General features: G+C 43.7%; 1 protein-coding gene across 4 annotated transcripts in view; it reads right to left on the reverse strand.

Annotated features, from left to right (window-relative positions):
• neurl1 (neuralized E3 ubiquitin protein ligase 1) overlaps window positions 1-15,571 on the reverse strand; it is a 232,408-nt gene that overhangs the window by 66,617 nt on the left and 150,220 nt on the right. For all 4 annotated transcript variants that reach the window (XM_062976300.1, XM_008106591.2, XM_008106592.2 and 1 more), the window contains exon 2: window positions 11,790-12,031. In XM_062976300.1, the coding sequence (XP_062832370.1) occupies window positions 11,790-12,031 (242 nt within the window). The remainder of the gene's footprint in view (window positions 1-11,789; window positions 12,032-15,571) is intronic.

Raw genomic sequence — 15,571 nt, forward strand, 5'->3', positions numbered from 1 at the left:
AATTTAGGTACCGCTTTATGCGAGGAGGCTAATTTAACTAATTTACCACACCTTAAAACTGCCAGCAGTCTGCAGAAAGGAATGAGGAAGTATTACTATCAAGGACTTGGTGTCACAAGTGGGTTATGAAGCAGCAGTTTCCGCTGTTGCCAGAATCGAGGATATCCCCATGTAGCCGGAAGCTGGAAAATGTTAAATTGCCTCTGTGTCTGTCTATATGTCCTATGTCTAATGGCATTGAATGTTTGCCATGTGTATGTGCATTGTAATCTGCCCCAAGTCCCCTTCGGGGTGAAAAGGGCAGAATATAAATACTAGAAATAAATAAATAAATAAATAAATAAATAAATAAATAAATAAATAAATTGGTTTGATTAAAAATGATCACTCTAGAAATCTCTAGGTCTTCCAGTGCAACTTTATAGCCAACTTTCTCCAGTCATACTGGAAGGCCTAGATCAACTCCCAGAAATCTTAACAGCAGGTAAATGGGTTGGGATTTCAGGGAGTTGTAGGCCAAATCACCTGGGGTCCCACAGGTTGAGAACCACTGACCTAGGTATTTTATCTCTCAAATAAAAATGGAACAATTTCTTTGTTCATGGTTCTTCACTTTCACAGGGGTCCTGTGCCCTTAACACCAGTGAATATGGAGGGCTGGCTGTATTTATAGGATTAACTTTATGTATTAGAGACTTCATTGATGGCTGCAATAGATATGGATATGTGACTCAACCATTATCATCATAATTTGCAGCTTCCCAGAGCCATGACTGGAACTTGGCATGGACTCTGCAGAACTCCCCCCCCCCCCCCTCTAAAATTGATACATCAGAAAAAGCTATATGCTGACAGGCATCCCTTTCAAATGCTATGAACTGTTGGGTGTCAGAAAGGGAAGCTTATAGGACATGTGGACTTGGGAGTAGGAGACACAAGACCAACAATATTTTTGTCACTGGATTGGGAGTGCCCCTCTCACTGTTCTTTCCATCTATTGATCTTACACATGGATGGGCCCAAGTGAACATCTGTGATGAACCATGGGCCTTGTAGTCCTGCTCAGGACATTGTAATCCCTGATGAAGATGAAAACTTGGGTTTTTTACCTTCCCAGTCTGAACTGGATTCCTCTCAGCCAGATCCTTCCCAGGCAGATCTGGAAACCTTGCACCTGCAAGAAAGTTGTGCCCCAGAAGTATGTCAAACAACCCCAGAGCCTACTTCTCCCGTGTTCTTGCGCCGGGAGTTTTGTAAACAACAGAGAAGTTTGGATTCAGCTTCGCGCAGGAGTGCGAGGATAGCAGCTAAGAATGTTGCCAATTAACATTGGTTCTCGTGAGAATCTTTAAGGAGTTTAACATCTGGTCTCAGAGTTTAGCTTTCGTTTCTGATTCCCAGGGAACCGCTTTGGTGAGAAAGTTGGACTCTATATAGGTGTTTTGCCCGCGTAGCAACTTCGCGGAGTCAATTCGTCAGCCTACGGAGCGAGTTGTGTCTGGACAGCGCGCTCCGATTCAAGCCTCGCTTCAGCTCAAGCCTTGCCTTGCTATCCAGCCTTCGCCTTGCTTCCCAGCCTTTGTTTACCTACGGACTTTGCCTTGTTTCCCAGGACTAATCCTTGCCTTGTTTCACGGATTTTACCAAGTTATTCCACGGACCTTGTTCTTGTTCTTAGTTACCTTGTTCCACGTTCAAGCCTTGTTTCAAGTATCAAGTTAATTCCTAGCCACGCTCAAGTTTTATGGACTAAGGACCTTGTCATCTCCCCTCACTTTGCTTGGCAAAGTGAGTGTTTCGGTTATTGGATTACAACTTTGGACCTTAATATTTCTTATTGGACATTGCTTTTTTGGACTAATTCTGACCTTTCCTGAAGGGTCTAATTCTGGACTATTTTCTATACTTGTTTTTATTAACTTTATATATTCCTTCAATAAAGATATTAGTTAGATTCTGGCCTCTGTGTATGGTTATTGGTGCCTCTGCCGCCTGGGTCGTGACAGTTTGACTCCGCCACCCATAAGCACCAACTAACCGAGGCCAGGATGTCTACCGGAGCCGCGCCGGCTGGACAGCCGCTCAGCTACACCATCAGCAAGGACGAAGTGGACCGCATCCGTGACCGACTCAACGCGCAGGATGGAGAAATAAAAGGGTTGAGGGAGCGCGGAGTTCGCCTCCCGGCCATGGCGTTGCCTACCAAGTTTTCTGGAGAAGCTGCTAAGGTTCATGTTTTCCGCCGCCAATGTCAAGCTTATCTAGAGGCCCGTGATGCCGAGTTTCCCCAAGAAGACATCAAGGTGGCGTGGGTCTACAGTCTTCTAGACGGACCAGCGGCTAGCTGGGCGACGGCCCTGTTTGATCAAGCCTCCCCCCACCTAAGTTCAGCACAACGCTTCTTGGATCACCTTAAGGAGACCTGGGGAATCGAGGACAATTTGGAGGCAGCCGGTCACAAACTCCGGCGCCTCCTTCAAGGGGACAGACCCATGTCTCAGTACATAGCCGAGTTCCGCGTGCTGGCCCACAACACCGGCTGGAACGATGTAGCCCTCAGAGGACAATTTCGGGAGGGTCTCAACATTGAAATGCTGGAAGAAATCTCCAAGGTGGATCCTCCCCAGACCCTCGAGGCACTCATTGATCAATGTTTACGGGCTGAAGTCATGATTGCCAACAGGAAACAATGGGTTCGAGGCCAGGGCGGTAGAGCCGGGGCAAAACCCCCCGCTCCCGCCAGTGTTCAGCCACGTCCGGTGTGGAGAACCCCGCCGCCAACCCCATACCCCAGAGGAGGCGAGGAGGTGCCGATGCAGTTGGGCAATGTGCGTCCCAGACTAGATGCCGCCGAGAAGGCCCGTCGTCAACGCTTGAACCTCTGCTGGTACTGCGGGAACGGGGGCCACTTCGCCAGAGAGTGCCCAGCCAAAGGGAAGCCTGCCGCCCGTCTTGCGGCGGCGTCCTCCACGGAGTCGAAGGCGTCTGAGCCGACTGGCACACAGCCGGCGGGGGAAGCCAACGACCGGGTGTAGAGAGGCTCGCCAACCCGGTCAAAAAATCCATCCAAGAGCCGCCAACCGGGGTCCTGTTCCTTCTCGTGGTCACATTATGGTCAGCAAAAAGGGGACCCGTCATGATCCACGCCATGATAGACTCTGGAGCTACCAACAATTTCATCGATAGAGAGTATGCCGACTCTCTGGGATTACAATATCATGATTTCAAGAATGCCCGTGTGGTGCAAGCCATAGACGGCCGTCCCCTCAAGACGGGCCCCGTAAGCCAGTGGTCGGAACCCACCAGGATGTGGATAAGGGAACATATGGAAGAGATTTCCTTCTTTGTTACCGAGGTTCCCCATTTCCCTGTGATTTTGGGAATTCCATGGCTGACACTCCACGACCCTAACATCTCCTGGTCCAACAGAGAACTGCAGTTTGCTTCACCGTACTGCCAAAACCATTGCCTCGTAGCCAAGGTATGCCATGCCACAGACTCCGAGCCCATCATCACCTTGCCAAAGAAGTACTCCGAGTATTGGGATGTATTCAATGAGAAAGAAGCCGAAAAATTACCCCCACATAGACCTTATGACTGTGCCATTGACTTGGTGGAGGGGGCCCCGATCCCGCGAGGGCATCTCTACTCCCTGACTGAACCAGAGCAAGAAGCTCTCAGGGAATTCTTAGAGACAAACCTTCGCAAGGGGTTCATCAGACCCTCTCAATCCCCAGCCGCCTCCCCAGTGATGTTTGTGAAGAAGAAGTCAGGGGAATTACGCTTGGTGGTGGACTACAGAGCATTGAACAATATCACCAAGCGGAACAGCTATCCCCTGCCCTTAATCTCGGATCTACTGGACCGACTTCGAGGAGCCAAGGTCTACACCAAGCTGGATCTTCGGGGGGCTTATAATCTAGTTCGCATCAGAGAAGGGGACGAGTGGAAGACCGCCTTCCAGACTAAATTCGGATTATTCGAGTCCCGAGTTATGAATTTCGGTTTATGCGGAGCTCCCGCAACGTTCCAGCATTTTGTCAACGATATTTTTCAGGACTATCTAGACAGATTCTTGATAATCTACCTGGACGATTTTTTGGTGTTTTCCAGATCACAATCAGAACATGAGAACCACGTCAAAATGGTGTTGCAACGACTGCGGGATCATGGACTTTATGCCAAGCTAGAAAAATGCGCTTTTGATCTACAAGAGGTAGATTTCCTTGGCTACCGCATCTCGCCTCTAGGGCTTTCCATGGATCCAGCCAAAGTTTCAGCAGTATTGGAATGGCGGGTGCCAACTAACAAGAAAGAGGTGCAGCGTTTCTTGGGGTTCGCGAACTACTACCGCAAGTTCATTCCAGATTTTGCCCGCTGGTCCGACCCCATCACTAGCTGCATCCGTGGAAAGCAGCCTTTCCGCTGGACTGATCAAGCAGAGAAAGGGTTCCAGCAACTGAAGAAACTATTCACCTCCCAGCCAATTCTACAGCACCCAAATCCTGGAACCCCTTTTGTGGTGCAAGCGGACGCCTCTGATGTGGCAATTGGGGCTGTACTCTTACAACCGGTGGGAGATCACCTCCACCCCTGTGCCTTTTATTCTCGTCAACTAACCACACCAGAGAGAAATTACACCATTTGGGAAAAAGAACTACTGGCCATAAAGGCAGCCTTTGAAACTTGGAGACATTGGCTAGAAGGGGCCAAATTCCCCATTGAAGTCCACACTGATCATCGTAATCTAGAACATCTAAGAACTGCCCGCAAACTAAATCAGAGACAGCAGCGTTGGGCTTTATTCTTTGAACGTTTCAACTTCCAGATCCATTATGTGACCCCAGCTCAAACCAAGCAAGCAGACGCCCTGTCACGTAAACCGGAATACGCTGCAGGACGCAAGGAGACCTTTGAATCCCAACTGCTACAACCTGAGAACTTTGCCACGCTCACAGTGGGGAACACCAAATCCAGTCCCATTGGTTCAACTTCCCCTACTCCAGGACCCATCTGTGCTCAAGAAATTAGGGCTAGTCAGCAAGCAGATGCCTGGGCGCAGGACCAACTTCGCCAAGGTCTGCATTTTCCCTTTTCGCTTAAAGATGGGCTGCTCTGCTATAGAAATCATGTTTATATCCCACCCGGACCGGGCAGGGAAAAAGCGCTTCGTCTGTGTCATGACTGCAAACCAGCAGGGCACTTCGGACTATTTAAAACCATGCATTTGATCCTAAGAGATTTTTGGTGGCCCAAGATCCGCAAGGATGTGGAAAAATATGTCAACACCTGCCCAGTATGCCAGCGCTCCAAGATACGAAGGGAGAAGCCCTCAGGGCTTTTGCACCCCCTTCCTACCCCATCTCGCCCATGGGAAATAATTTCCGCGGATTTCATCACTGACCTACCACCTTCCTGTGGATTCACCACGATCTTAGTGGTGGTGGACCTATTCACCAAGTTAGCCCATTTCATTCCCTGCGAAGGCCTCCCCACGGCCAAAGAAACTGCGGATCTATTTCTTCAGCATGTTTTCAGACTACATGGATTGCCCAAGAGTTTAGTCACAGACCGTGGATCTCAATTCACCTCTCGTTTTTGGAAGGCACTACAAAAACTACTGGGCATAGACTCTCGCTTATCTTCAGCTCATCATCCCCAAACAGATGGGCAAACGGAGCGCACCAATGCCACTTTGGAGCAGTATCTTCGCTGTTATGTAAACTACCAACAGGACAATTGGGCTTCTCTGTTACCACTGTCTGAGTTTGCCTACAATAATGGAGTTCAAGCTTCTACAAAAGAAACGCCGTTCTTTGCAAACTACGGTTTCCATCCACGTTTCTTTCCCCCTGTCATTGAAACTTCAGAAGTTCCCGCAGCAGAGGATTGGCTGCAGGAACTCACAGCGGTGCAACAACTTTTGCTCCAGCAACTGGACCAAGCCAAGGAGGACTATAAACGCCACGCTGACAAACACCGCCAGCCGGGCCCCGAAATCAAGGTAGGAGATCGGGTTTTTCTGTCCACTCGCTTTCTGCCCTCCCACCGCCCATGCCGGAAGTTAGATGCCCGCTTCATTGGCCCCTATCCAGTGGTGGCGCAATTAAACCCCGTGACTTTCAAACTCCAACTTCCGCGTTCAATGCGCATTCACCCAGTGTTTCACCGTTCCCTGCTCCTTCCGGCGGATGGTGTGCGTCCTGATACAGACCAACCGGCCCCCCCTCCTGTTTTGATGAATGGGGAGGAGGAGTTCGAGGTTGAGGACATTTTGGATTCTCGCTTTCATCGCCGCCGCCTACAATATCTCATTGACTGGGTGGGTTTTGGGCCTGAGGAACGCTCTTGGGAAGACGCCTCCACAGTCCATGCTCCTGATCTAACCCGTCGCTTCCATCTGACCTATCCCACCAAACCGCGACCTCGCGCCTCGGGGAGAGGGCCCCAGTTTGGGAGGGGCCCTGAGGAGGGGGATAGTGTGATGAACCATGGGCCTTGTAGTCCTGCTCAGGACATTGTAATCCCTGATGAAGATGAAAACTTGGGTTTTTTACCTTCCCAGTCTGAACTGGATTCCTCTCAGCCAGATCCTTCCCAGGCAGATCTGGAAACCTTGCACCTGCAAGAAAGTTGTGCCCCAGAAGTATGTCAAACAACCCCAGAGCCTACTTCTCCCGTGTTCTTGCGCCGGGAGTTTTGTAAACAACAGAGAAGTTTGGATTCAGCTTCGCGCAGGAGTGCGAGGATAGCAGCTAAGAATGTTGCCAATTAACATTGGTTCTCGTGAGAATCTTTAAGGAGTTTAACATCTGGTCTCAGAGTTTAGCTTTCGTTTCTGATTCCCAGGGAACCGCTTTGGTGAGAAAGTTGGACTCTATATAGGTGTTTTGCCCGCGTAGCAACTTCGCGGAGTCAATTCGTCAGCCTACGGAGCGAGTTGTGTCTGGACAGCGCGCTCCGATTCAAGCCTCGCTTCAGCTCAAGCCTTGCCTTGCTATCCAGCCTTCGCCTTGCTTCCCAGCCTTTGTTTACCTACGGACTTTGCCTTGTTTCCCAGGACTAATCCTTGCCTTGTTTCACGGATTTTACCAAGTTATTCCACGGACCTTGTTCTTGTTCTTAGTTACCTTGTTCCACGTTCAAGCCTTGTTTCAAGTATCAAGTTAATTCCTAGCCACGCTCAAGTTTTATGGACTAAGGACCTTGTCATCTCCCCTCACTTTGCTTGGCAAAGTGAGTGTTTCGGTTATTGGATTACAACTTTGGACCTTAATATTTCTTATTGGACATTGCTTTTTTGGACTAATTCTGACCTTTCCTGAAGGGTCTAATTCTGGACTATTTTCTATACTTGTTTTTATTAACTTTATATATTCCTTCAATAAAGATATTAGTTAGATTCTGGCCTCTGTGTATGGTTATTGGTGCCTCTGCCGCCTGGGTCGTGACAACATCCCTTTCCTCTGATTCATTTACACTGGATGATGATTCCAAAGGCAAACAGATGCTCTTTGAGTAAACCAGTCAGTTCTTGCAAAAATGAAGGAAATAAAAGCTATTGCCAGAAAGCTGAGGGTAGTCTAAGCAAGATATATTTTAAGAACTTTGCAATCTTTCTAAATAGACAGAGAAAAGTGTGCACTAGGGAATTTGATACTGAAATTAAATCAATGTAATCTGGGATTCCAGCAATAAACAATTGAAGACAGGAGGAAAACTGCATCAAGGTTTTTGTGAACTGGAATTCTAGACATAGTTGTAATAACTGTTTAATGGCAGAAATAAAGCTGAACAGTGAATACAATAAAAATGTCCAAAAGAGTCTAAAAGTAATGACATTTCAAGGAGAAGTGGGTTTTTTAAATTAACTTTTGTTAAGTAAATTATGGGAATACCCACAGCCTTGCAAAAGTTACAGAGGCATGTGACACCAAAACCTTTTTTCAGTATTATAGTTGTTTTAATATATTTTGGGATGCCGAATTTTAAAAGCACAATAAAAGTGCCATACCACACACAGGAATTTGATTACTAATTCAAATTCTAATTTAATTCAGTGGTATCTTACAACATAGTTGTGAAAAGGCTATACTGACCCAATTTGAGGTCATTCTTTAAGAGAAGTTTTTATGACCCTCAATTTTGGAGGATTTTGTTATGTTTCAAGGAATATAACTCTTGAGCACATACCAATGTAGCTACACTGGTGGATGGATTCTGGCTATGATCAGGGCCAAAATTGCTATCGGTGAAGCATTGCTTCTCCAGAATCAGAGGAACGCACAACCATAGTTGTGGTTACATGCTGCATTTAATATCTCATTGTATCTTCATTTGCATCCTCTGAAAGTGGAGATAGATGAGGAGGGGGGCATTTTTAAGATTCATCCAATCCCTGTGGGCATATAAACAATGTTTAAAATGACCTGGTATCACTTCCAGCTTCATTTTCCTCTTCTTTTGAAGTTATTGATGGGGACAGCTCAGGGGTTTATTTATTTATATTTCTTTGATTAATTTGTATCACTCCTTTATTTTTACACAAAACCCAAAATAGATTAAATCTTATTAAAAACAAAGCATAGCTTAAAATTACTATATTTATTTGAGTTGAATGCACCATCGAATGTAATGTGCACCTCAATTTTCAAAACTCTGAAACCAGGAAAAATATTTGCTGTCAAATGTAATGTGCAGCAGCCATTACATATGTGTGTGTGTGTGTGTGTGTGTGTTGTTTTACAAGGTCTTGAGCCTTCTCTGCCAAAGAACATTGATGCCTCCCCAAACTTCAAATCCCAGGATCACATAGCATTGGGACATGGCAATTAAATTAGAGATGATGTCCCTCAAATAGGACCTCCAGGCACTCCCAGTACAGCTTCCTCTTTTGTTTTGGCTCAGCATTAAGATTACCATATGACACTAATGTAGTATACATCCTAATTTTGGGATGGTAATTTAGCCAAAAAAGATGAGCATTACATTCGAGTAAATAAAGTAGTAGTTTAAATAAAGCCAAACATCTGGGAACTCTGGATGTGTCTTTGAGGGGATTCACATCCTTGTTTAATGCCATCCCCAAGGTTCATAAGCATTATCTATTCTGTAGCCTGTTCAAAGAGTAAGTGAAATTCAGCATAATGGAACCTTCTACTAGGAAAGTTGAATATCTCTTATCTGGAATTTGCTTTCTGATGGTTTAATTAACACAAGCTTTGTTCCACACACAACATTATTTTAACAAATCTGAACTATGAGTAGAAAGATGTATATGAATGAACATTGTCAGGATCCAGGGCTCTGCTGGTATGTAGGCAGAGGTGAACCAAAAACAATACCCAGTTTGTCTCCAAAAACAATTTTACTTAAGCAGCACTTACTCATTTGGCTGTTTTCAAGGTCCAAGTTTAAAACATAAAGATAGCACACAGCCACAGAAACAGATACAAAGCAAAGACTTATAAACAAGGGAGCTCATTCGTGCTCTCCCCAGGTTGGATTCAAACCTGGCAGCCTTCAGGTCAGCAACCCAACCTTCAACCTTCAAGTCACAAGGCTTTAACCCATTACACCACTGAGGACTCCTTACATACAGATTACTCTGCCCTTTAGAACTAGGAGGAAGATTAACCCCTTCCATACCTTCTGAAGCATCACCACTCTGCTAGTCATGATCCTGTAATAACCACCACCAATTACTAGGCATTCCACTATCCCAACCACCATCAACTGCAGCACATGACATGTATTGTCTCCAAGATATCTCATTATGTACATATATGGTAATACAGGTACAGTAGAGTCTCTCTTATCCAAAGTAAACGGGCCGGCAGAACGTTGGATAAGCGAATATGTTGGATAATAAGGAGGCATTAAGGAAAAGTCTATTAAACATTAAATTAGGTTGTGATTTTACAAATTAAGCACCAAAACATCATGTTATACAACAAATTTGACAGATAAAGTAGTTCAATACACAGTAATGCTATGTAGTAATTACTGTATTTACGAATTTAGCACCAAAATATCATGATGTATTGAAAAATTGACTGCAAAAATGCGTTGGATAATCCAGAACGTTGGATAAGCGAGTGTTGGATAAGTGAGTCTCTACTGTATTCCAAAATGTGAAACAAGCATTTCAGTTAAGGGATACTCAACCTGTACTGGAATCTTGCACCTTTGCCATTAAAAAATCTACTTCATAGCTACACAGGAAAGTCTATGCTCTAGCATCATTGGCAACACAAACTTGAAAAAGCAGCCAGATCTGTTCTCAGAAAAATATTCTAAATATTGTACCAATATGCAAAGCAAATAGCAAAGAGCTATGAAAGAAAATTTCTTGGACTGGCAAGGAGCCTCTTTCTACCCATCAAATCTAGACATATGGCATTCCTTAAAATCCATTTTTGCCAGTAGTACTCCAGACGCCCCAAGTAGTACTCCAAACACCAAAAGTATCCCAAGTGCCGACATGTAAACCAAACCAGTGATTTTGGTCACAATACATGTTTTGGCAGTCAAAGTGAGCTTCAAGTTTTCCCCCCTTCTCCTTTCCTTCTATATTTTATTTGTTTCCCTCTGAATCCTAATAAACAGTCTTAGTACCAAGGAAACAAGAAGGAAAAATTAATTACGCAGGAGAAAGTAATATCAGAGAAAATACAGAAAAGTCACAAAATAATCCTGAAATGAAATGACTCTTCCATTCTTTCAACAATAACAACATTAAGTATTTTATGTAGGCTGAGCAAAGATGAGAGAAAAACAAATACACATAAACTACATCTCACCTTTTCACAAAGAGGAAAGCTGAACAAAACATAGTTTGACACTTATTTTTACAGAAATTCAAAAAAAATTATATTAAAGCCATTTATTTATTTTTTGAAATAAATACTAAGAGGGCATAGTTTCCTCTGCTTCACTTGTCAGACCAGCAATCCTTTAACTAGACACTTTGCATGTAGCAAAATGCAATAAAGTGAGACAACTGCAATAAATATACAAAGAAAGGAACAAAAGCAGCAGTTACCTTCACTGCTTTTAAAAAATCATATTATTTATTATGCTATTTTAAACATTGCAAATCCCCAGAAGCTATTGAGAAAGAAAGAAATGTCAGCACACAATTGCTGGTTTTGTATACTCTCTTATCTGCACACTAACCATGTCTGTAAGCCAGTAAAATTGTCACATAAAACAGGACGCACAACACTCCAACCATTAATTTTTCAAAGCAATGCTGTGCCAGCCAGAAATAAAGGCAACACACCAAGTCAGCGTGTGTGCCAGAAGATTTCAGCCAGCCTACAAAGAAATTGGGGAATGGAGGGGAGTGTATTTCCAGTGCAGTATTTCCTATTCTAAGGCAATTGTACTTGGTCACTATCATATTCCTCAAAAACAGCTAATGAATGGATAGGAGAAAAAGTGTGCACACTTGTTTTAATCGTTAGGGGGTTGTGTGTTCAGAAATCACCTATCCGTTGCTAAAGTGAAATCCCCCAAGGTGATGCAAGCATTGTTGAGTTTTAATCTGATCTGGAGGGAAAACCTGATCTCCGCAACTCAGTCTGATGTTCCAAAGGCCAAATTAAGCATTTGTTTGATGCACAACTTCTTGCAATTCTTCCTGAGCAAATTAGAAGCTTGGAGCAGAAAGATCTCCACTGGAAACCAGGTCATGAGGAGAGGAGACTTATTTCCTCATGAGACCTAGTATACTCTATCAGTTTGGATTCCCACAAAGCAGGTTAGCAGGATAGACATGCACTCACCTTGAGTCTGACTTGCTCATAGATGACAATTGGCCTGTTGCTAAAGGTGATGGCATTGCAGAAGGAAGCCTGGCGCTTGACCGCTTTCTGTGTGGTGTCCATGATGATCTGCGACCCCTTGGTGTGGGGGTGGAAAAGCAGGGGGCTGATTGAGAGGGCTCCACACTGTGGGATGGGCAGGCAGTGCTTCTGTTTGTGGTGGCATCGGTGGGAAGAGGCAGGAAATGGGCCACCTATGGAGTCTGGACAGAAAAGGGGGAAGAGAACATATATTTTTAAAATGTCAATGAATGTGATGAAACTTATCATTATTAAACCATGAGGCTAATTTACAAAAGACTACCAGGGTAACCTTTAAAAAAGAAACTCAGCCTAAGTTACCATATATAGATTACTTAAGAGGACAACTCCGTAAACACATATAAACATTGGGGCCAGGTGCAGAATGACACTGTCCTTGTTGAAGAACTGAATAAATGAGTCAAAGGTGTGCAAAGGAACCACAGCAGGAAATGGACAATCATGAAAGATCACACTACAAAACTCAACAGGCGCTTAAGTAGTCAGATTTTGGGAGCCACAAGAAATAAAAACTACAAACCAAAGTGCAGTTTTTGCACAGCTCCTTTGTTGTGTGCCTTCAATGCATAAGTGAATGTAATGTTCCAATGCATATGTGAGGAAAGTACAGTGTGCGCTTCATTTTCACCAACAGTGACTGCTTTCAATTGCTGGTAGAGATTATTTGGCAGTAGAGCCCATACACAAATTAAGTAGAGTTAAAGTAGCTATGTGCACTCAGACGAGTGTAGTGATATGGCAACAATTAACATGGTCTCCATAAGGAGCAGTCAGAAACACCATTCATTGCCACCTTCTCACCACTATTTCACACTGCTTGGGTAAGGAAGTCTTACACTGGCATAAGTCACCAACGCAATCCCTGTCATTATCTACGTCAACCTTTGCAGAACACACTATGGTTTTTATTCTCCAACACTGTTATAGCACTATATTCCACTTTAACTCTCATGCCAACATCTTGTAGGACCTTGCCAGCCACCTCTCCACAAAAATCAACATTGACACTGAAATACAATACCGCCTGAGATCTGCGAGTGTGGCATTCTTCCGAATGAAGCAGAGAGTGTTTAAGGATTGGGACATCTGTTGGGATACCAAGGTGCTTGTTTATAAAGCTACTAGCTGTGCCCGGCCACCCGTTGCTGTGGCAAAGTGGTGGTGGTATTGGTTAAAAATTGTTGTGTAATTTTTATTTGATGTTATTTGCATTTTTTATTAATTTTATTGTAAGTTATATTTTTATTTATTATATTTTATTATTTTCTTGTATTATTTTTAGTTATTTTCTGTTATTATAGTATTTTATTGTATTAATTTTTAGTGTTTTTTATTATTTTTTATTGGGTTGCTAGGAGACCAAGTTGGAGGAGCTTAGCCTTCTAACTGGCAGCAATTGGATAAAAGCAATTATTCCCCTCTCTCTAATTAGGACTTTATTTTTCTTTTCTTTTTGTTGTATCAACCATAGAGGCGTGGATGATGGGTTGTGTTGTCAAATTTCGAGGTTGGGGGGCCTGTAGTTTTGTTGTTTTGTGGGTCGCCATGATGCCATCACTCTTTTATATATATAGATTGTCCTCTCAACCTTGTTATATGCCTGTGAAACGTGGGCTGCCTACAGACATCACACTCAACTCCTGGAATGATCCCACCAGTGTTGCCTCCAAAAAATCCTGCAAATCTCTTGGGAAGACAGGTGGATAAATGTCAGTGTGCTGGAAGAAGCAAAGATCACCAGTATTGAAGAGATGCTCTTATGCCATCAACTCCGCTTGACTGGCTGCGTTGTCTGAATGCCCGATCACTGTCTCCCAAAGCAGTTACTATACTCCCAACTCACACTTGCTTCCAGTCTGGTAGCGATTCCTAGAACAAAGTTCTTAAAATACCTTGATACTTTAAGCATACTTGTTGCTTCTTAAAATGAGAACTTTTGTATTAGTGGGACATTGATATCCTCTATAGTTTGGTTCTAGAACCCCCAGTCCCAACCCTGAATTTATACCAGAATCCATGGACACTCAAGTCCATATAGCAAAATAGGGTGTCTTATATAAAATAGGAAAATCAAGGCTTGATTTTTGAGTAGTTTTTGAATAATTTTGAGCTGTAGATGGCGGATTCCATGGAAACTGAGCGTTCAGATACAGAAGTTAGACTATATTTCCTGTCAAGTGTTTGGATTAGGTTACCTAAATTCGTAAAATGGAAGTCTGGAAGACATTTGCATATTACAGATGGGCAATTCCTTTCACTTACAGTTGAAAACACTGAATTATTCAGTTACAAGTATAACTTCAGCTTCGGTTACAATAAAAAGGATATCCTAGCAATTCAACATCAGGATCCCCTTTCTCTTAGAAGACATGCATCCCATATTCAGGCAGCTTTTCCCAGAAAAATAATATTAGAGAAGCAAGAAGGGAATTTGCTCTCAAATTCAAAGTACAAAATGTATGTTTACATGTGCTTGCAGCTGAGTTCTCAGTAACAGACTGCTATGCAAAGCAATATTTTTTATTACCAAAGCTAGTTCACCATATGGATGCAAAGTAGATTGTGGAAAAATGGAAATACTCTCAATAAAGCAGGTAAAGTGCACAAAAAAGGGGGAACACAGAGTCAGTCTTGAATTAATGGATGGTTGGATGGAATCTAACATTCAACAGCTTCCTGTATACATATTATATATGCAAGGAGGTGGGCAATAGCAAGCTTCCAGATGTTGTTGTACTGCAACTCCTAGAATCCCTTACCATTGCCAAAGCCAGATAGAGCTGATGGAAGATGCAGTCTGGTAACATCTGAGGGGACTTGTCCACTCCTACCTTGTGGCATTCTCTGAAACTTTGGGAAAGGTTTCATCTTCAAGGCAACCTCTTCAATAGAGTACACTGATACTGTGTACTATGTACACAAATACAAGACATATACTGATATCATGTACTGTGAGAATGTATTGGGAGAGTAACAGCCATAGCAGTTCATCCATCTCCTTTCTGACTATCTGAGATTTCATTCTTCAGTGTTGGATACTAATCCCAGATGTCTCTACATTCCCAGGTCTACCCATAGATCATCTATACACATAATCTATACACATAATAAAAGTGAAAATCTGTATGTGGCAAGGGTGTTCACTCACACAGACAGCTTCCGGCCTCCACAAACAGGCTATAGTTCCCAGTGCTGAGGAGGACATTGCAGGTTAGAGTGGGCACATCCCAGTGTTCCTTTCTCTTTCTATTTGCATGACCCCACCCACTGCTGCTTCTTTAACCCTTTCCCACCCTTTCCTATGGCACACAGCAAACAGAGGAATTGATCAGCAACTGAACATACTGTGAGAGAGGCTTGGGAGAATTCACCATGATTTATAGGACTTCTAGGGACTGGGATGTATAGTTCACTTGCAATCTAAAAGCACTCTGAACACCACCAACAATGGACCTGGAACTAACTTGACACACAGACCCAACACTGCCAACTTTGCATACTGGCAGGGTTTGGGGTGATTGACCTTGGCATCAAAGAGTTATAGCTCACCCGTATTCAAAGAACACTGAACCCAGCAGATGACGGATCTTGACCAAACTTGGCATACAGACTCAACATGGCCAACTGTGAATACTGATGGGATTTGGGGAGTACTGACCCAAGATTTTTGGGAATTGTAGTTCAGCCCCACCCTTATGCAT

Source organism: Anolis carolinensis, chromosome 3, assembly GCF_035594765.1.
Source record: "Anolis carolinensis isolate JA03-04 chromosome 3, rAnoCar3.1.pri, whole genome shotgun sequence".
In the NCBI taxonomy this organism is placed as follows: Eukaryota; Metazoa; Chordata; class Lepidosauria; order Squamata; family Dactyloidae; genus Anolis; species Anolis carolinensis.